This window comes from Kryptolebias marmoratus, linkage group LG6 (assembly GCF_001649575.2).
Source record: "Kryptolebias marmoratus isolate JLee-2015 linkage group LG6, ASM164957v2, whole genome shotgun sequence".
Taxonomy (NCBI): domain Eukaryota; kingdom Metazoa; phylum Chordata; class Actinopteri; order Cyprinodontiformes; family Rivulidae; genus Kryptolebias; species Kryptolebias marmoratus.
The window spans coordinates 23099784-23122206 of NC_051435.1; the positions used below are offsets into that span (position 1 = coordinate 23099784).

The 22423-nt window shown below is 39.5% G+C and overlaps 1 protein-coding gene across 4 annotated transcripts; it reads left to right on the forward strand.

Annotated features, from left to right (window-relative positions):
* The first annotated feature begins 1866 nt into the window (after positions 1-1866).
* Positions 1867-22025, forward strand: il1rl1 (interleukin 1 receptor-like 1). Of its 4 annotated transcripts, none has more exons than XM_017430128.3 (12): positions 1877-2133; positions 7367-7433; positions 8878-9124; positions 10962-11145; positions 12112-12262; positions 12714-12779; positions 13120-13246; positions 13474-13619; positions 15176-15313; positions 16784-16846; positions 20311-20456; positions 20629-22025. In XM_017430128.3, the coding sequence occupies exons 2-12, from the start codon at positions 7367-7369 to the stop codon at positions 20875-20877; spliced, it is 1584 nt and encodes a 527-aa protein (XP_017285617.1). In that variant the 5' UTR covers positions 1877-2133; the 3' UTR covers positions 20878-22025. The 4 variants fall into 4 exon arrangements, with proteins under 4 accessions (XP_024864853.1, XP_017285617.1, XP_017285616.1 ...); XM_017430127.3 differs by having other exon boundaries at positions 1881-2133; positions 16682-16846; positions 20629-21979; XM_037976073.1 differs by lacking the exon at positions 1877-2133 and adding an exon at positions 6629-7035 and having other exon boundaries at positions 16682-16846; positions 20629-21982.
* Positions 22026-22423: the final 398 nt, after the last annotated feature.

Here is a 22423-nt window from a genome sequence, read left to right on the forward strand (position 1 = left end):
CCTTTTTTTTCTTTTACCTGTTTACGTGAATACATTTTTGTTATTCATGGACTTATAACATATAATATGGGGTATGGCCCGTCAGAACATCTCTGTGGGTCATTCTCAAGCATGAACTGCCTCAATGAGTCAATGAGTCCCCCACTTCCTGTGGTGAAGGCCATTCAGATGGATCTTCAGAGTAAGGTCTTGCCCCAACCCTCTCCTCTGCACCTCTCTGTTTCTCTCCCTCCTCTTCATCATCATAATCATCATCTTCACCTCTCCTGTCCACTATCTCCTCTGTGATGTTGGTCTTGCCATGTCTGCCTGCACTATTTTTCCCAAACTGACAACAGTGGTGGTCAGCAGAAATCTGCAGAAATCAAGAGTGACTTCACCTATGCCCCATTAAAAAAGCATACTCTAATTTGAATTTAAAGGTTGGGATCCCCAAAGGCAATAATGTTTTTGCTCATCGCTGTGTTTGATTGTCTGTAGAGTTAGCAAAATATCTCTTGAACCACTGGACAGTTTTAAATGAAACTCTCAGAAAGTAAAAGTCACCCTGGACGCATGCTCCAATTGGATTTCAGCAAAAGGTTTAGAAAGTAATTACTGGACGGACATCTACATCTAATTACCCTTTGGAGTCAACCCAATTCATGATGGTTTCCACAGCCAGTTGACTTTATAAAAAAGTCAAAATGGCTGCAACTCCGTTCACTTTACAAACACTGAGGTAAAACTTGGTGAGGTAGTAGCTGAGGCTCATTCACAACACATACTCTCCAACAGATTGTTCAAGATGATGCAGTATCGTTTGACCAAAGCCTCTCAGAAACACTACATGAATTTTCCATGATTTTCACACGTGATCCCATGTGGAAAACCATGTGACTGAACAGGTTGGAAACGGTCAAGATTCACATGGGAAACGTGTTTAACATATAGAAATAAATAAATACAGTATTTCAAGTTAATTTAACACAATTTTACATGAACATTGGAAGCTCATGTGTTGTTTTTACTGTAAGGGAAACAGCTTTAACTCCATAATTTCTCAATATAAGACGATCTTGGTGTAAAACACTGGCATATAAGGAATAGACCTTCAGTTGTTTTTTATTGTCTGAAAAAGAAAAAAATCATTACTCCGAACACTCTGTACTCACCACATTGCTCTTGAAGTTTTATTACTATGTTTAGACAAATTATTAATTTTATTTGACTAAAGTTCCAATCACTCAAATCCCTCAGTTTGAATTATGAAAGGCATTTTACAGTCTTGTTACGTAAAACAACAATTACAGCATTACTGTAAGACACCGTGTAGCTTACTGGCAGCAGAACTGCTAATAAGTCCCTTAAATGTCTGACAGTGTGCCGGGAAAAGCACCAGTCCATCGCAGGTCTAACACACAGACGTTCAGAAATGTTTCCACCAACAGTACATCCTGTTTACAATCTCCACTTAACCTAATGTGTTTGGGAGGAAAGGGATTTGGTGAGCAAGACAACACCATAAACACGTTATTGATTCAGATAATCACTGCAAGTTTAAGAGTGAATCTGAACCTAGATGCAATCTCTACTGTTAAAACAGCCATACATTAATGTTTCTCTGAAAATGGAGAATCTGAACTTTGCTGTAAAGGACACTTAAAGTAATTCTGTCACTGTGTTTGCTTTCATGGAATCTATCCATTTAAGCACTTTCTCTCACACTCACAATCAAATTTTATATATTGAGTGAAGAAGAATTAGTTCACATGGGCGGTAAGGGCGGAAGGATACACAGGAAGCAAGTAGACCCTCCACTACCCTAATTTCTTTTTCATTTTTGTCCATTTCTTCTGATTGTTTTCCCTTCTCTGCTCTCGGATTAATCCGACAGACATTCATTGAATTAAACCTGCGCAAATAAACTATTTATCGCGAGCTTTTTTGTTTGTTTGTTTGTTTGTTTTTCCACCTTCGCTCGTAATCCGCCCCCCTCCCTCCTGGACCTTACAGAGTGTATATGACGAAGCTTGCAGACAGAACCGGGCCAGGACCGGGACAGGACCGGGCCAGAACCGGGACAGGACCGGGCCAGAACCGGACAGAGTTGTCGGTGAATCCTCACGACCTGTGAGCTCAGACTTTTACGAGGTAAGCATAAATGTACATTTCTCCTCTTGTATTTGGAGCTGTTCTGTTCTGTAACACAAGAGAAACTAAAGGCAAAACGCATAAACTTAGATAGAAGAAGACAGCACTTTATTTCTGTTGTATTTTATTTATTTATTTTTAGCTAAGTGGAATAAATTGCAATAGAAAATGTGTTTTAACTGGACAAAGATTAGCAGAAGGTTAACGATGAAAGAAAGAAAACATTTGCCCCATATTAGGGTATTTAAAAATGTTAAATAAATGTCAGAAGGGAATAAAGAAGCATTTTAGTTTTAGAGTAGTGTTTCTGTCTTTCTGCTGCTGTGAAAAAAGCAAATATTACAGTAATAGTGGTTTAAATTTAGTTTTAACAAACAAACCTGTCAACAACACTGTTCTACCCAGGTGTAATTAATTAAACATTAAGTGTATTTGTTTGTTTGTGCCATATCATTACCTGTACAAACACAGGTGTTACTCATTGGTTCATGATTTAGAAATTCACATTTTAACTCATAAATTAACTCTGCATTACACTTAATGGTACTTTTGCAAATGTCTCTTTGGTATTTATAAGGTTAACAATTTTCAAAAAGTATAAATCACTTGAAAATGATAACTTCGGGGGTTCTCAACTGTTGGGTGGCGGCCCGCAGACCGGTTTTCAGTCATTTCTATAATTCAATAATTTCAGTAATTTTACAAAAACATTGTTTGGTATACATTAAATAGGTGGTTACTCAGCTAAAGCTGCATATTTTGAGTCATTTTGAAACTTCTTGTTAGTAGTTGAACTTTTTAATGTCATATTTGTGCATGAAAGCCCTGCTGAGACTAAAAAAATAAAAAACTGAAGTTACTGAAGTGAACAGTTATAGTTGGAATTAAAACGCAGCTAATTTAGGGTAAAAGGTTTTTTTTGTTTGTTTGTTGTTTGTTTTTTGTAGCATCGTCCCTTGCTGGTTGTTTTGGTTTTTATCATTAAACTTGTTATTTTGTGTCCATGATGTTCTAGTCTACTGTCCACGGGTTCAAAGTGAGCAATCTTTTCATTCAGTAAATTTGAGAAGTTGATCATTTTTTTGTGTCATGGCTTATCATTAAGGTGTGATAGTGGGTCCCAAAGCCGGACCTGTTAAGAACCACTGACTTAGATTATTAGAAAGTTGCTTCTCGAGCAACATGAACCGCAGGGTTTCCCCCAGTGTATTATAAGCCTGGTGGGCCGCCAGGCTTTGGTAAACCGGCCGCCAGGCTAAGCTCCGCTTGTTTGTTATAAATACGTCATTTTTTATACACGTTTTTTTCCCACTCGCACCCCCAAAACCGCTACCTTTATCTACCTCACCGCACGAGGGTACGCACGCCAACAGTGATGCAATTCCCCCGTGTCTCGTCGTGCATCTTTTGTAACTTGGCGTAGACCGCGTGCACTGCGCTTTGTTCAAAATGGACAATTTTGGTGCTCTAGCAGAGCTGGTTCGCCTGTATCAGCATTTATATGATCCCTCTATGAGAGATCACAAAGATAATCAAACGGCTCAAAACCCATGGAAGGAGATTACTGCTGCAGCCGATTAAAAAAAAGTGTTTATCAGTGGTGGGCCGTCAGGGCCAGCAAGGCCTTCTCTGCTGGCCTAACATAACCAAGAATCATCATAATTATGATAAAGGTTAATTTAATTTTTAATTTATTTTCCCTAGATATCTAAAAGTATTCATATTCTCTTCATGTCATCTTAAGCTCCTTCCAGTGCTGTTGTTTTTAGGTTAGAGTTTTTATCCAATCAGAATTCAGCTACCTTATGTTGCCAGAGGCAGTATAAAATCTGTCCGGGCCTTCAGAATCAACAATGTGGGCGTCTGTGCGCTGTAAGTGAACGGGCGAATACGGTTGATAGACAGTTGTGATAGCCAATCAGATCACGAGTTGTGTCAGTAAGGCCCTCCAGCTGGCCTCACGTTGAACGTGACATTTACGCGTCCTGTGATTGGATATGGATACTTACTAGTTTGAGCCACGGCAGTGCTATGCAGATCAACAGAGTCACACCCAGGACTGTTAACGGTTAAAAACTTTATTAACCCACAATGGCCGAAGAAGAGCAACACGTTGATTTGGTTGCTGATATACTGGCAAGACTGTTTTCAAGACAAACTTTTCAAGAGAAGCTAGATCTGGTTAGAGGAGGACAGCCGACCCCGAGCTAGCTAACCTGCTCCAGAATGGATTTTGTGTTGAAATAATTGTTTTGGGGGACACAGCCGTTTTGGTGAGTGCAAACATTTTATTTTATAACAGTAGCATACCAGATATGTTTTAATAGCTGATGCGGGTTTGTTGATTTTTAAAATGCATCGGATAATAGCCCATTTTGATTTTCATCCTGGTGTTATAAATGCTGGCATAATGAAAGGTATTTATTGACCAAGTTGGATATCACTGAAGGCCTAAGTGTGAAATGCACCGCCCGTCACTGGTGTTTATAGACAACAGAGGGAAGAAATATTAGTTCTACGATGGGCGAATCACAACTAAAGCAAATAAATCAATGAAAGTCAAACTGAATGCTTTAAACATTCTCTCTGTATCACAGCCAGAAACACAACAGCTCTTCCTCCTGAATACGTGTAACCATATTTGATGTGACGACCATCTGCTCTCTTTTTTACCGTATTTCCACTGGTTACGTGCTCAGGCCCGTGCTCTGTTCGCGGACCCCTGCAGGACTCTAATGAGCCCTGAGGCCAAGCCACCTTCAGCTACCTGGAGTTTGCAGGTCACAGGAGCTACAGCAATAAACATGAGTGGGTTTAACCAAAAATGGTTAGTTGAACGGAAATTTAGCGAGTGGCTTTACAAGACCGAATACGGTAACCAAAATGATGCTATTAAATTCAGCATTAGATATGCTGATCCAACATGCAGCCTGTGCCACAAAAAACACAGTACAGTATCTCTCTGTTTTTCAGAGTTCTCTGTTGTTATTCAGCTTGATGTGAGACGTGTGTTGGGGCCTTGTTTGCACTTTTCATTTATGTTTCATTATGTCTTTGTTTAAAAAGTAATTCAAAAGTGCCTTTTTGTAAAACTGTAGTGGTGTAAATATTTGGCACAAACATCTTACAATATAACATAATAAAAAGCCATATTTTCAACTTTCCTGTCAACTTTATTAATTTTTTTTACTAAATCACGGTCGGCCCGGCGATCGGCCACCTACCACTGGGCTTAGCCTCTTTTCTGGGGGAAACCCTGAACAGACATGAAAAGCGTAAGAATTTACCTGAAACAGTTTAACCTAATTAAATAGCAACAGATATATTCACTGGTTTGCCAAGTTTAACAACCCACTAAAATAATTAATTTAATAAAAAATGAAAAATAAAGTTTTACAAATCTTCTTGAATGATGGTTTATCCCTAAATATTAGTGTCTGTGTTGTGTGGACTTCAGCGGTTCCCTGCTTGTGTCAAACTTTCATACATATTGTTACAACATTAACATCAATTTAAAAAAAAATAAAATAAAATAAACTCACCAATAAAGTCCACCTTTGCTAGTAGCTTGGTCATGATATTGCAGTGAATTTTGCTTAAAAGCTGCACTTTGTTCCTCTTAAAGTCGGGTTTTAAAGATGTAAATATCATCTTCACTGTTACTGTCTCCACATCTCACATGGTGCAAAGAATCCCACTCTTTCCTCAGTGGCCTTTGAGTCATTATCAGTGCGTTTTGTTTTTAATACATAAAAGTATTGATAGATCATAGATTTTTTTTATTTGTATCTGAATGCACATACCTGTTTCAGCCAAAATTGGCTTTCTTATCAAAACTTCAATTTGAAAAAAAATTTTAAAAGTCTCTAAATTTATTTAAGAAAACATTTAGTTTTGTTTGTAGGCTTATGTAAAATTATTTTTTCACTCTTATAGAGGTAAAATCTGTTGTGCCAAGATCAGGTTCCATGGTTTTTCTCTGCAACAGTTCATATAACTCTCTGTTGCACTAATAAAAAAACATTAGGTTATTCTAAAGTATTGTTAAATGTTAACCAGGGTTGTAACAAGTGTGTAATATTGGTTAAAATGATTAGCTACAAAACTTTAATGTTGATGCCATTCATCCATCCATACACATATACACACATTTTTTTCCTCTTATTGGGTCACAAGGCGACACATCCTGGAGGGATACCCAGACTTTTCTTCCTCCAGCAACATTCTCCAGCTGCTCCTGGGGTGAAGCTTAAGGCAGACACTGATCCCTCGCGTTCTGATTGAGAACCACGGCCTCAGACTTAGAGAAGCTGACTCTGGCCCAGTGCTTGCTAAAGATCATGGACTAAAAATGCAGACAGAACCACGTCATCTGTAAAGAAAAAGACAAAAAAACAGACACTCTCTTTTCCGTGACTTCTCCTTGAGGTCCTGTCCATGAACACAACAAACAAGTTCTGTGGGTTGATGGAGTCCAACCCACACCAGGAACAAGCCCGGGTTTGTGTACTCCTGCAGCACCCGCCACAGAATGCCTTTGGGAACATGATTATAAGCCTTCTCCAGATCCACAAACCACATGTAGACTGTACTGTACTACAGAGGGCCGGACTGAAGGACAGAGGCACTACTCTTGGCAGCACAAAGCAGGCCCTCAGCACAGGAACAATAGAGGCCGAGGTCAACCATATCAGACAGGACCTGTGCAAATCTGAAATAGTGTACAGGAACATCTGTGCTGCATACAGGCTGGAGGTCTCACAGTCACGCAGGTGGCTCCACCAACTGGGAGAGGACTCAAGCTTGAAGTGAAAGTGCAGCCACTTATGTGGAAATTGGAGCGAGCTCAGAGGGGTTTTTCCTTGAACACATCATAGAAGATAAAGCACTCATAAACACAAGGTATTTTAATGACTAACACACTCAGTCAATGAAACGCACAACTGCCTCATGCTGACAGTTCTTCAGCATGAAAGTTTGATATGCCTTTAATTATCTGGTATGTGTGACCTGAGCTCTGATGAGAACTGTTGACAAAATGTGTTGCGCAACTACCATGATCCTAATCTTCTGTGGAAACGACTTTCTGAGAAGGTTAACAGTATCAGCACTTTCATGTATGTTTTTCTGCTGAACAGGAAAAAGATAATTTAAACCACACATATAAAACCAGTTCATATCTAAAAACTGTGCAAATATAATAGCTAGATTAAACCTACTTTGTCTCTTTCAGATGATGGATGCCTCAAAGCTTCTCTTTTCTCTGCTTGTGCTGATGTCTACAGCTAAATGGAGATCAGGTAGTGTGAGCCCAATGATGAGGAATGCATGGTTCAAACACTTCTTTATTTTATTTTTGTATGCAGATGTGATTGTCAGGGCCATAACCAGACTTTAAAAAAATACTGAGGTCAACCACTCATTATTCCCCTGCACATCAGTTACAATGAAGACCAAAACCTAATTAAAATAGAAGCATTTATTTAAAACATAAGTGACTTGAATGTGTATATGACGTGTTTGTGGGTGTGTAAATTCATGGGGATCGACATCATCTAAAGCAACAAATGACTCAGGGCACAACCATGACAAGTCAATGAAATGACATGAATTAGTATACATGAATGTTGATTGTTCATGCTGCACAAACACATTCAAAACACAAGATTTTAGCATAGATTTTATTTTTTTTATCAAATTTCAGTGAGGTGTTGTAGTTTTGGAGCTGAAAAAAAAAGTGCTGAAGTCGCCCTTTATTGAGGTTTCACAAATCAGATGAAGGTTTCACAGATCACATACTTGGTTTTAAATGTTCTGCTATCAGTGCAGAATAATCTAGTTTCAGGTTTGAAGTGTCAAGGTGTTGTAGTTTTTTAACTAAAATAGATTAAAGATGCTGAAGTAGTGAAAAAATAGGTGGAATCGGCCTTTAGCCATTTTCCGAATTGGAAGCTGCAATCGAAAACCATGTTCAGCTTTGTGGGATTGAAGGAGAATATTTTCAGCAAGTTACCTCGGTTGTGTTTCACCGTAAGTGGCGCTCTTCTTCTTCTGGTCTTTATTTTAGCAGTAAGGTACACAAAGCTGCACTCTTTTTTGTAGACATTGAGTTTGGCTGCACACAGTTGCAGCGCCTCCTACAGTAAACTGGTGGAGCTACGCAGAGAACCACGTCGTTCAAAAGCGTTGTTTTGATTAGTTTTTTTTTATAATATACACAGCAGAAAAATACTGAGGTCCAGACCTCGGTGTCCTCAATGGTAGCGACGGCCCTGGTGATTGTAAATGAAAGATGCCAGTTCCCATCAGCAAACATGCACAAGGTCCATGCATTCTGTAAAAAATGTTAGTGATGTGACTACAGCAAATATAGCAAAGTGTACTGAACACAAAGCATTTATTTATACTAGACATCATTTACTAAAGACAGATTTGATCCTCGTTGAATTGGTGCTGTTTGTGGTAACTAATACTTACACCCAATTGCACCATTAGAGAAAGAACATTAACAGATAAAGAAAACTGTACTGAGCAACATGTCAGTACAAGTTTTTGGCCAGTTTCTGTCACTTATTATTAAGTTTAAAATGTTAATCTAGTTGGATGGTTTCTTTAACTACATTGTTCTGCATTTATAATGGAGTGATTCTAACAAGTGTAACCTCTGTTATGCCTGTTTACATATCCAGAAACTTTTAGCATTTTTCTTTAAATCATGTTTTATCATCTTCTCCTTATTTTCAGAGACGTCCAAGTCTGGATGCACTGACACGACTCCAGAGTATTTCAAACTTATTGAAGGGGAAGCATTTTATTTTGTGCCATATCATTTGGATGACCCTGACCTTCCAGATGAAAATTTCACGTGGTACAAAACTGGCTCAGAGAATGAGAATATTACCACAGATGAGACCCACAGGATACATTATCACGGTGGGGCACTTTTTCTCTTGAATGTCAGCACCAAGGATTCTGGGACTTACACCGCCAAGTAAGAATACTTGTCTCTGCAAAACATAAAACAAGCTCACTTTCTTTCAGTTCTAAGGTTTTGTGTATCAGGATGTAACTAAAACAATCTGGGTCTTATCAGGTGTTAAAGAGAGATAAATAAAGCCCCAGACAAACACATAAGATGTTACACAATGTCATTATTTATTCATCAAAACTAAGCCAATATACAGAAGGAGTCAATGAAAAACTCACACATCAGTATAAAAAAAGGTGCCCACTCTCATACAACTTATTGCTTTGGTTGTTTTGTTTTGTTTTGTTTGTTTGTTTGTTTGTTGCTTAGTATTTGTTTATGCACAATGGGTGGCACAACAACGCATTGGTTAGAACTGCCTCACAGCGAGAAGGTTGTGAAATTGCCTCCTGGTCTTTCTGGGTGGAGTTTGCATGTTTTCCTCGTGCATGTGTGGGTTTTCTCCTGGTTCTCCGGTTTCCTCCCACAAACCAAAAACATGCATGTTAGGTTTATTGTTAACTCTAAATTGTCCCTAGGTGTGAGTGAGAGTTTTGATGTGTCCCTGTGATGGACTCGCGACCTGTCCAGGGTGTCCCCCGCCTCAGTGAATGCTGGAGATAGACACCAGCTCCCCTGCAACCTGGAAAGGAAAAAGCGGGTAAAAGATGGATGGATGCTCATGCATGGCTCTCTTCAGATCCTAACACAGCATTTTAAATCAGAATAGGGTCTGGATTTTGTCATTGTCTTTTAGCATGTTTCAGTTTGAACTGTGCTTCAACTACTGTGGTATAACTGCAAGGTCCCCAAGTTCTGTGGCAGCAAAACGAGCCCAAACCATTATCCCTCCACTCTTGTGTTTGTGCTGATGTGCTGTGTTTGGTTTTCACCAAACATATGTATGTTGAAACATCCTTTCTGTTTTCAGCGCTCCAAAGGATGTTGCTTGCATTTGTTTAGGTGCGACCTTAGAAAACCTAAGTTGTCTTTCATGTTTTTGTTTTGTTTTGTTTTTTTTGATAGAGAAGAGTCTTGTTCCTGGCAACACTTCTAAATAAGCTGTAACTATTCAGTCTTTTTGTAACAGTTTCACTCATAAATTTTGAAACCTAACATGATAACTGAGGCCTGTAGAGTCTTAAACTGATGATGCACTGCATCATTTTTTTTGACAGATTTTACCCACATTCTCAGTTAGGCAAAGACTGTACCAGTCAGGGAAGGTGCAGCTGGTTGGCACCGAAATCTGTTATTGTGTAAGATGTACACGTGCAAAATCTGAAAGTGTGTGAGAGGACCAGATCCAACCCGACCTCAGTGGTAGTCAAACATGTTTGAATTCCTGGATCCAAATCTGGATGCAATTAAGTCCAGATTTGTCTAGTGTGAACTAACTACCTGAAATTGTGTGTTGTTGTGGCTTTGTTGATAAATGTACATCATTTTAACAGTTCATGACTTAACAACATCTCTTTTTTTTTTTAAAATTGTGTATGTTGTAAAACTTTTGTGAGCTAAATTTAGTTCTGAGTTTCTCCCTTAGAGCTTCAGAAATGTAGTAGAAGAAGCTCTGGCACAATGAGGTACATGTGTACAACACACAACAATTAACTCCAGTGACACAAAACAAAGAGAGGTGGACAATCAAACAAAAGCTGTCACTTTTTTGCAAAGGCATCTGTGTGCTGTTACACTTCCATCAACATTAACCAGATTTTTTTTCTTATATCCTGATAAGAAAAAAAATCTTAGAAATGTAAGTGGGTGCACTTTTCACTATTTAAATTCATCTTTAAAATTAAAAAAAAAAAAAAAAATTTATTTTAACATATCCACACACTTATTGTATCTCCTACAGGGAAAAAACAGAATCATGCGAATGTTGTAAACATCATTTAGAAATTCACGTCTTCAATAAAACCAGTCAAGAAGATCTCACATTTGGACCTATCAAGAGCTCTGAGAAGAACATAAGGATTTCCTGTCCAGAGCCTGTCAGCTACATATGCAGTACATTTGGAGGAAAAATCACCTGGTACAAGGTATGATCACCTGGAATTACAGTCACACCTGCAGTAAGTGAACGTGAATGGCAGCTAAATTTATATTTTTCTCTTCTTTTTTCATATATATATTTAATTATGGCCAAAAACCTCAGCTTTGGCTTGATCAGACCAGAATACATTTTCCATTTGTGCTTTTTGGAGACTTGATCCTTTCGCCATTATTTGTCTGGGTCTGGGTGTCTTTATCTGTGAAAAGAAAAGTCTTACATCTTTCAACCCTACGCTATAGTCCAGACAGTAATACGGTACATGTGTTGGACACGACGCGTTAGAACTTCCTGCAGCTCCTTCAGTGTTGCTGTAGGCCTCTTGGCAGCCTCCCTGAACAGTTTTTTTGTTTTAAATTTGGAGGAACACATCGTTCTCAGTAATGTCACTGTTGTTCTATATTTTTATCATTTCTGGATGACTGTCTTCACTGTTTCATTGGATTTCTAATTCTGAAACAGTTTTTGTAACCTCCTACCTTTCAACACTGAGATTTCTTTTATCCTCAGTGAGCTCTGTGAACCATGGATATTCCTGTAAGATGCAACTGAGTAAATATCTGAAAATTCATACTAGAACAGTTAAACTTTATTTCAGGTTAATTGGAGTCACTGATCAGTGAAAGGTGCGTTCCTAAGTAAATCAAATGTTTTAATTAAAGCAAAAGTTTAATGGTGTCTACACTTTTGAAACCAACTAGCACCTTTTAATTTTTTTAAATAGTCCCCCCTAACAGATTTTTTGTTTTCAATGTTGAACTTTCAAATATTTATATCACATTAAACATGGAAAAAGTTTTGAAATTGTTTACTGCAATCTCATTTTTTTAATATAATAAAAACCTGGCATTTTAACAGGAGTGTGTAGAAGATGATGATTAAATAATTAAATATGTAGACTGTATGTAGACTGTACTGCCTTTATTCTGTTTATTTCTGTCTCTGCTTGCTTCAGGGCGTCAGTCTTCTTCAAGGTCAGCACGAAGCGGACTGGTGGGTGTATGATTCCACCAAAAAAGATGAGGGTGTCTACACCTGCATCTGTACCTGGACACACCATCACAGGGTATACAACACATCAGGCCACAGGAGGCTAATTGTTTTAGGTGAGGGTTTTAGCCTATATGTCATTTATATACAGTATGGTCATAAAATACACTGCCTGACCAAATAATAAATATATTAATCAGTGGTACTCAAGCTCTTTAAGTATACTAGCATTATGACAGACATTATAAAAAGCTCATATTCATATCTGACATTACCAAGAAAACTAGACAAACCTTCATCCCTGGTTTAAGATGCGATGGTCCCATGAATTCAGTGCTGAGAATTGCACCACATGCTCTGCAGTCTTGGCTACTCTCTGGCCCCACAACGACTGAATCAAATTTCCTCACGGTTTTGTACCTTTTCTTGCAAGCAGGCACGAAGGAGATTTCAGCGGTGCTGCTTCAGCAGTAGCTTTTTCACTCATGTTGCTCTCATTTCACATGTACGCAGCTGAAATGCAAGCTTGCTCGGTGTTCAAACTCGTTGTGTTTTTCTTTCTTACAGAGAAAGGTTTCTACCGGAAAGTAGAAATCCTTTCTCCGACTGCCAAGATGCAGTTGGCCGATGAAGGTAAGAAAATTTTCACAAATGAAAGTAATTAAAGTATTACCTTATCCACCTGTAATTCTGCTTGTGTTGTAGTTATTTTATAGAAGCATCTGTGTGCTGTGTTTTAATCTGGAGCTTTACCACTAGTTTTTTTCTGATTTTGTAGTAAAATAAACTAATGGTTAATTGCTTTAATTCAATGCTGACAAGTTTAAACAACCTTAGAGGTGTTTGGTTGTTCTCTCTGTGGTAAAATAGAATAAAATAAATCAAAAATTGCTGAGTTGGCTTTAAAACTGGAAGTTTTGTACAAACCCTGTGAAGTGAAAATTTTTCATGTAATATGTCTTCCATCTTACAGGTGTTGGCATCAAGCTGAATTGCTCCATTTTATGTGGAACTAATGTGAATCGTGAATGTGCTGCCAGCTGGGATGTTGATGGAAAGGCTGTCGAACAGATGGATGGATACAATCAAACCATCAAAACGTAAGACCAGAATTTTACTTTATTAAAAGATTTCCGAAAACTATTTATCTGAAAAGGAAAACATGTAGAAAGTTTTGTAGCTGTCCATGAAAGGGAAAAACATTTAAACTGTTCAAAACCCTTACTGAATAAAATGTGGCACATTGAGTTTGTCAGATAATCCTTCTTCTTTCTTTAAACACAAGTGATGCTTTCTGTAAATAACTAAACTCTGTGTTTTTTGTCAGAGTAATTGAGGAAGATACACAGAACTTCATCTCCACAGCAATCCTGACTATTGAAAGAGTATCTCCCAAAGACTTCCAGCACACATTTAAGTGTACTGGTGTGGGGTTTTACACAAATGACTTTATTTTAAAACTCAAGCAGAGAGGTCAGTGTACAGATTGTTGATGTATAAAGTACAGTGCCTTAAGAGAGTATTTGCATCCCTTGAACTTTTCCATATTTGTCTCATTAAAACTACAAATTTTAAAGTATTTTACTGAGATTTGATATAATGGTATATACCAACACAAAGTATCACATATTCATGAAGTAGAAAGAAAATTATACACGATTTCAAATTTTTTTCACAAATAAAAATCTGAAAAGTGTGGCATTCATTTGTATTCAACCCTCTTCACCCTGACACCCTGAACTAAAATCAAGAGCAACAGCCTTCAGAAGTCACCTCATTAGTGAATAGAGTCCACTTGTAAATAATTTAGAGGGGAAATGAAATAAAATATCAAAATATTGAGTTTCCATGTTTTTATTTTAGTTAAACACTATCATAAACCACTCCAGTGATCTATTTCTCTGAATTAAAACCCTAATGACTTTGTTTTTAGAATCCTTTTGTCACAAAAAGTACAGCTCAGCTGCAGACCTACCATGACAAGGGCACCTGAACGGACAGACAGGGCAAGAAGAGCGTTAATCAGAGAAGCAGAAGCCCTATTATAACTCTGGAGGAGCTTCAGAGAGCCACAGCTCAGGTTGGAGAATTCATCAACATGACAGCCTTTATCAAAGTGGCTGGAAGAAAGTCCTGTTTGTTGTGTGACAGAAGCCATGTAGGAACACAGCAAACATGTGGAAGAAGCTGCTTTGATCAGATGAGACCAAAATGTAACTTTTTGACCTAAATGCAAAATGCTATGTGTGGCAGAACCTAACATTGCACATCGCCCTCCCACTGTGATGCTTTTCTTCAGCAGGGACAGAGAAGCTGCTCGGAGTTTAAGGAAAGCTAGATGAAGATAAATACAAGAAAGTCCTGGAAGAGAACCTGGTAGAGGCTGCAAAAGACTTGAGACTGGGGTGCAGGTTCACCTTCCTGCACGACAACAACCCAAATCCTTCTAACAGATCCACAGTCGAATGGGTTAGATCAAAGCATACTTATGTGTTAGAATGGTCAAAACCCAGATGTAAATCTAACTGAGAATCTATGGCAAGAAAACTGCTGTTCACAATGTTCTCCCTCCAATCTGACTGAGCTTGATCTGTTAGACGAAGTAGAATGGGCAAAAATATCAGTCTGTAGATGTGCAAAGCTGGTAGAAACAAATTCCAAAAGGCTTGCAGTAAAAGGTGGTCCTACAAAGTATTGACTCAGCGGGACTGAATACAAATGCACAACATACTTTTCAGTTAGTTTTTTTTTTGTTTGTTTGTTTGTTTTCAGAAATGTTAAAGTCCATGTTTCATTTTCCTTTCACTTCACAATTTTACACTTCTTTGTGTTGGTTTATCAAATCAAATCCATGTGGAATACTTTGAAGTGTGTGGTTGTAATGTGACAAAAAGTGGAAAAGTACAAGGGGTGTGAATACCTTTTCAAGGGAGTGTGCCTCGCTGAAGAAATTGAATTTGTTGGTTCCTTGAAATGTGTTGACAGTACTCATATTTCTGTTAACACTTTACTTTGTGTTTGTCTTCCAGAGTCAGTCATTCCACTGGTTATTCAAGGAGTGTGTGTGGTTTTCATCTGTGTGTTAGCTGCTGTGCTCATCAGGTGTTTTGCTATCGACATTGCTTTATTGTTCAGACCCTACTTCCCACTAAGAAGACACAATGAAGGTAAAAAAGGAGGAATTTAATTTTCAACAGATGAAAAATTATTGATCTTAATTCTTTAGGTTGATATTGAAACAACTATTAACATCAGTGTAAGTAGATTGTTGTTTGTGGTTTCAATAAACGTTTAAAGGAATAGTTAAGATCTCTTGAAGTGGCTTTCTACGGAAAGGTTATGAACCCTTAATATCTTACCTGTTGTACAACAGATAGCTTTTTAGTTTGGAAAACATTGATTATTAGCATGTTATTGCAATCTGAGTGGACACACTTCCAAAGTCGATTTTGCAGTCTTAAACAATTTAAATCTTCAAAGAAAAAAACATTTTTCAGATTGGAGCTGTTTTAAGACGGCAGTAATCCACTTTGGCCTCGGCTCCATTCACACTAGTCATTAGCTCCTTGGTCCTGTCAGATTTAAAGTCTGTTTTACTAAACTGAGGTTGTTTAGAAAGCGATCTACAACAGGTAAGATTCATTTATTTATTATCCTTTGTTTAACCAGCAGATCTCCCTGAGATCACAGATCTCTTTTTCAAGGGAGGCCTGGGCCTGAAGGCAGCCTAACATACACGTTTTTAGTCTTAATAATAGTAGGTCATAATCTTACTATGGAAGCCCACTTCAAAATGTCCCAACTATTCTTTTAAGTCATGATCTTTGTAGATATTTATTCCTCAAACAAAATATTGGTTCTCTCCTTCCAATGTTTTAAAGACAGTTCTTTGCCAGTTCTTTGCCAGTTCTTAGACATTTTTCCAAGATGTAGACCAGCTCTCAGATTCTTCTGAAACAGAGTCACATGATTCCCACAACCACAGGATGTCCTGTGGTTGTGGTTGGTTAAAGAATAAAACTCTGCATCAGTTAAAGTTGAGTAATTTGGTGCCAGCTGAATCATTTGCATGTCATGTAGTTCCTTTCCCATTAGTAGGCTTTTATGTCTTTGCTTACGTTGTTTTGATAGTGAATTTTTTACTTCGATGACATCACCAAATGAAATACTTACTTAAACCTGCAGCCTTTAGCCATTATTCATCATCATGTGGAATGATGGAAGAATGTTCTATGCCTGTTTAATCTTGTGACAGCCAGTCTGAGGGATTTTGTAACCAGAGAGGAATTTTCCAGCTTAATTTGGAAAAAAATAACAATTTCTTGGAAATGTTGACTTTCTGTATCACAAAAACACAAATGAAACAGCTTGAAGTTAAGTGTGAAGCACAGAAACTAATCACTTGAGAATTGGGGGGTTTCTGTGCCCTTAGGTAGCTTTAATCACCCGTGTTGCCCTGCAGTTCACATTCATTAGTAAAAGCAGTCTTGCCAAAAAAAATTACTTGACCTTGTGGTGATGTGCTTTTCTCCTAGATGCAAGGGTATACGATGCCTATGTGGTCTACCAGATGCAAAAGTTGGACAAGGAAACTGAGAACAAAATATCTAATTTTGTCGCAATGGCTTTGCCCTCAGTTCTTGAAGACAAATGTGGATATCGACTCTTCATCCAAGGGAGAGATGACATACCAGGGGAAGGTCAGCATCCATCTTAATGTTTTTGTTTGATTCAATAGAATCTTTGCTTAATCAGTGATAAAAATATGTGAATTCAGTAGAAAGAATAACTTTTTTCTAACAACAACTTTTTCTCTAAAACCTTTATTATGACTCTCACTTTCCAAATTGTTTTGTGGACAGTTTATAAGACAGCCTTTACTTGCTGTATAAAAAATAATTTTTCTTTCAATTGCTCCCTTTTCACGGATCACCGCAGCTGAGTCATCCTCCTCCATCTAACTCTGTCTTCTGCATTCTCTGTCCTCACTCCAACTACCTCCATGTCCTCTCTAACTGCATCCATGTATCTCCTCTCTGTCTTTTTCTTGGCAGCTGCATCTCTAACATCCTTCTACCAATATACCCACTGTCCCTCCTCTGCACATGTCCAAACCATCTCAGTCTGGCCTCTCTAACTTTATCTCCCAGTCCTTCAACCTGTGCTGTACCTCTGATGACCTCATTTCTAATCCTGTCCATCCTTGTCCCTCCCAAGTGTTGAGAACTGGGGGGTTTAGGCCCTCTTTGGGGATTCTTTCTGTTGCCTGCTGCTCCCCTTCTCGTCCAGCAGATGGTGCCAGAGGCTGCATCATCTGGAGGGCGTGCCGCTGATTTCTGTCAGCACACCTGTGAATAATCTCGTCATCAGCTAGGAGGATATGAGGAGCAGACTGCCAGCACTTCAACACCTGAGTGTTTGCCAGAAATGGTACTCTGCGCCCTTCAGGGCTAAAACTCTGAGTTATCTTTTGAGAAGCAAACTTCTTGTGATGTTTTTTTCCCTCTGTTTGCCTCTACCCCAGGTGATTACCCGGGACACCTCGATTAAACCCCTGTGAAACCCAAGTAGTCAGCTTTTTGAATTTTTCCCCTTGTGACGCCGTGGATTGTTACCTACTGGTTGCCCGAGTTTCCCACACCTTCAGCAGACGAACCATCTTCAGTTCCTGGTTTCCCAGCTGGCAGTCGGCATGTTCCTCGAGCCTCCTCACCTGAGCTTCCTGTCCGCCCTCTACCCCAGCCCTTACCATCCACCTTCAATGAGACCTCCGTCTCACTTCTACCGTCGATTCATACGCAACTATAGCCAAACAGCATTACCCCTCACCGCCCTAACTTCCACCAAGACAGCATTTGTTTGGACTTCAGAGACCGTCCAACTTCTTGTCAAGCATGTCTTTCGACTTCATGGAATCCCTCAGGAGATTCTCTCTGACCGCAGCCCTCAGTTCACATCCCAAGTATGGAGACATTTCTGTTCAGCTTTGGAAGCAAGGTTCACACTCACATCTGCTTATCACCCCCAGTCTAACGGTCAATCGAAACGCATGAACCAAGAACTTGAGTTTACCCTCAGATGTCTCACTTCCACTAATCCCTCTGATTGGAGTCTTTATCTCTCCTGGGTCGAGTATGCGCACAATTTTCACGTTTCTGCTGCAACCGGTTTTTCACCTTTTTGAAGTTTCCTTAGGCTACCAACCACCCCTCTTCCCCTCGGATTAAAAGGAAATCTCGGTCACCTCAGTACAACATCACATCCGTCGCTGCAAGAACATCTGGAACAGGACCATCACCGCCCTCAACCACACCGCTGAACAGAACCGACACTTCGCTAACCGCAAGAGGTCCCCTGCCCCACTGTACTCCCCAGGACAAAAGGTTTTGCTTTTGGCTCGTGATATCCCATTCAAATCCATGTCCAAGAAACTCTCCCCCAGGTTCATCGGTCCTTATGAAGACGAAAGAGTCATCAGTCCCTCAGCTGTCCACCTCCGCATCCCATCGTCTCTCTGTATTCACCTCACGTTTCACATCTCTCAGATCAAACCCATTCAGATCAGCACGTTGTGCCCTCCTTCCGAGCCCCCTCCTCTCACCCGTGACGTTGGTGGGCATCCTGCCTTCACTGTTCGCTGGGTCGTGGACTCCCATCGGCGAGGTCGTGGTTGGCAGTACATCGTCGACTGGGAGGGCTACGGCCCGAAGGAACGCTCTTGGGTCCTGGGATCATTTATTCTTGACCCATTGCTCATTGATAACTATAGTTCTTCCCTCCCTTCCTGCTCTTCTGGGCTGTCAGCTGGCTGTTGAAGGGGGGATACTGTTGAGAACTGGGGGGTTTAGGCCCTCTGTGGGGATTCTTTCTGTTGCCTGCTGCTCCCCTTCTCATCCAGCAGATGGTGCCAGAGGCTGCATCATCTGGATCCTGTGAATAATCTCGTCATCAGCTAGGAGTATATTCACTGTCCGATTCACCCTGAACTCACCCTCTCTCTCTCACCAGAGTAAGACGAACCCAGCCTTTGCCTGGATAAAGAACCACACATTTTTTTATATCCATTCCCTGTAAATAAAACTTATTTATCTGATCTCCAGTTCTCCTGTCATGTTCTGCACGTGGGCTAAAGTCGAGAAGCCACCATGACACCAAGGCGAACCTCAACATCTTCAGCTCTGCCACTTCCAGTTCTGTCTCCTGTCTTTTTGTCAGTCCCACTGTCTCCAAACCAACCAACATGGCTGCTCTTACCACTGTCTTGTAAACCTTTCCATTGACCTTTGCTGCCACCCTTTTGTTATAAATCACTCCTGAAACTTTTCTCCATCCACTCCATCCTGCCTGAACTCTCTTCTTCACCTCTTTATCACACTTCCTGTTTTCCTGAACAGTTGACCCTGAGTCCTTGAAGTCCTGCACCTTTGTGACCTCTGCTCCTTGTAGCCTCACTGTTCCACCTGCCTCCCTCTCATTCACACACATAGGCTCTGTCTTCCTATGGCTCACTTTCATGTTGGATGAAAAATGTGAAATCCTTTTTTTCTAGTATTAGTACTTTTTTTGTTTGTCAACTTTATTTCAGCATATATTTAAATAATAAAACCTGCCACCATATCCATTAAAATTAAAGGTCTAGCATTATTAAGGAATTTCATTCCAGATGTTTTGACTAAGATCATCCAGTAATGAGAAAGGACAGAGTTGTAGCTTTTTTTAGTCAAACCTTGAGAATACATTGTGCAGGGCCTCAGGTGATGCTGTGATATGTTGTGATCTCACAAGGTCTGTTAATGCACAAAATGTGTTTTGAGGGTGACTGTCAGCTACTACCATACCAGGTTTTAGCTTATTGTCTGCAAAAGTCACTAATTTAAACCCATTTTGTGTAGGCTAAGGTTGATTAGCAGTGGCAGCCATCTTGAATTGACTCCAAAAGTTATTCAGATGTAGATGAACATCCAGTGATTACTTTTTGGAAGTCTGATTAAAATCCATTCAGTGGTTCATGAGATATTTTGCTAACTGCACAGACAAACACACACATGAAGACTCAGGCAAAAACATCATTGCTCCTCTTTTGCCTTTGGTGGCGCGCAATAATGAGCACTCACTAAATAAAAGCGCCACATAAAATTATAAAAAGCTTTGTCTGACCACACAGATCGTCTGGAGCTGGTGGAGAGGTGCCTGAAGCAGAGCAGGAGGCTGATGGTCATTCTCACTCCAGGATCAAAATTAGGATCTGAGGTCACAGACCAATGTTCCACCTCAAACCAAACCTCTGTCATAGGGGGGTATGATTGGCAGGTAAGACTATAAATGGACTATTATGATTTATGTTTTTCTTTTTCTTTTTTGTCCGTGAGTGTATTTCTACCTGTAGCACTGCTTTGTGGAGAAAGAATTTAATAAATAGACACTGAAGTCATTCGGCAGAGGTGGGAACAAAACACTGCTAATATTTTAAATCATTTTGCAGGTTGGACTCCACCATGCACTGGTTCAGAGGGAGCTGAGTGTGATTCTAATCCAGTTGGGGGACACTGGGCCTCAAGGGTACACACACCTTCCCCCTGGACTGCAGCACCTGATTCGTAAGAGCGCCCCCATCAGGTGGCCAGAGGGCTCACGGGGAGCTGCCGCCTGGAACTCACACTTCTGGAAGAGAGTACGATACCTGATGCCTGCCATACCTGCCAAGAAACGTGCCCTCTCTGCTGTTATATAAAAATTCCTTGAAAGAAGGTTCTCAAATGGAAAAAGGTGGAATGCTCCCTCAGGGTCGGGGGTAAGTCTCTGCTTTAAGCGGTGGAGTTCGGTTATCTGGGGGTCTTGTTCACTAGTGACGGTAGGTTGAAGGAGGAGATGGATCAATAGATCGGGGCCTCGACTGCCGTAATGAGGCCGATGCTCTAGTCTTTCATGATAAGAATGAGCTGATTCAAAGGGAAAAGATTTTAATTCACTGGTCCATCTATGTTCCAACCTCACCTATGGTCATAAGGTTTGGATCATGACCATAGGTGAGATCCCAGATCCAGGTGGCCGAAATGAACTTCCTTCTTAGGGCGGCTGAGCTCAGCCTTAGAGATAAGGTGAGGAGCGCCGTTCCCGGGGGTAGCTCAGAGTAGAGCTGCTGCTCCTCTGCATTGAAAGGAGTCAGTTGAGGTGGTTCAGACATCTGATTAGGATGCTTCGTGGACACTTTCCTTTGCAGGTTTTCCAAGCACGTCCCAGAGGCCAGGATAGATCCAGAACTCGCTGAAGGAACTATGTATCCTCTTTTGTATGGGAATACCTTAAGATCCCCCAGAAAGAGCTGGGGAAAGGGATGTCTGGGTTTCCCTCCTAGACCTGCCCAGTGGTCCGTCAAAAGATGGGTGGATGGATGAAAGAAGGTTCTAGTTCCATAAAAATAAACAGGCATTGTATTCGTTTTTTTTTTTTTGTATAAAAATGATACACACATGTAGAGAGAATTTATTTACTTCACTCTATTTCAGTTCAAGCAGGGGAGATTTTGCATGTTTCTGTAAGTTTGACAGCACTTGCAGGTGTTTTTATTACCTTGGATAACTTTTATCTTTTGTTTGTTTATCAGGATTGGGTTATTTTTTGTTTTTGCTTCTCCTTTCTGCAGGTGTTGCCACAATGAGCAAACTCAAACAAAAGATTTCAAAGTTTGTGTATGAAAACAATGTTGTAAGTTATGATGAATTGCTAAGATTCTTAAATGTATTTTTTACTGATTGTGAAATATTTTGCTGTGTAATTTTTAAAGATGTAAAAACATGAATTCTTTTTTGTTTTTCAAATATTGTTTTTGTTTTAAATATTTGATCATGTATTTCTTTTACTTACATATGAATAAAGAACTTGTTAAGACAAAAACTTAATTTTAGCTTATATGTTAAAAGAAACAGACCGAAATACAAAACTGAAAGTAGTCATGACTCTTCTCATTTGACTTTAAATTAAATTCTTAGAATAGGTTTTGCATGTAAAGGTGTATTGTTGTCTGTGTCCACTAAAGGGAGACAAAACGCTTCTTACTGTCTGATCGTGGGAAAAATACTGAAAGTCAGGCAGCGTATCTGCAGACAAAATTATTTTTGCAGTCATTTAAAATTAAAAGCATGAACCTTTACCAGAGTTAACACATTTCCCTAACAATGTGATATCTTTTTAAAAGAAATCCAGACTTCTTGTCATATTTTCTAAACTACTTGGATTTTAGTGAAAATACACTTTGCACTTGTATACAGGTTTGTAAC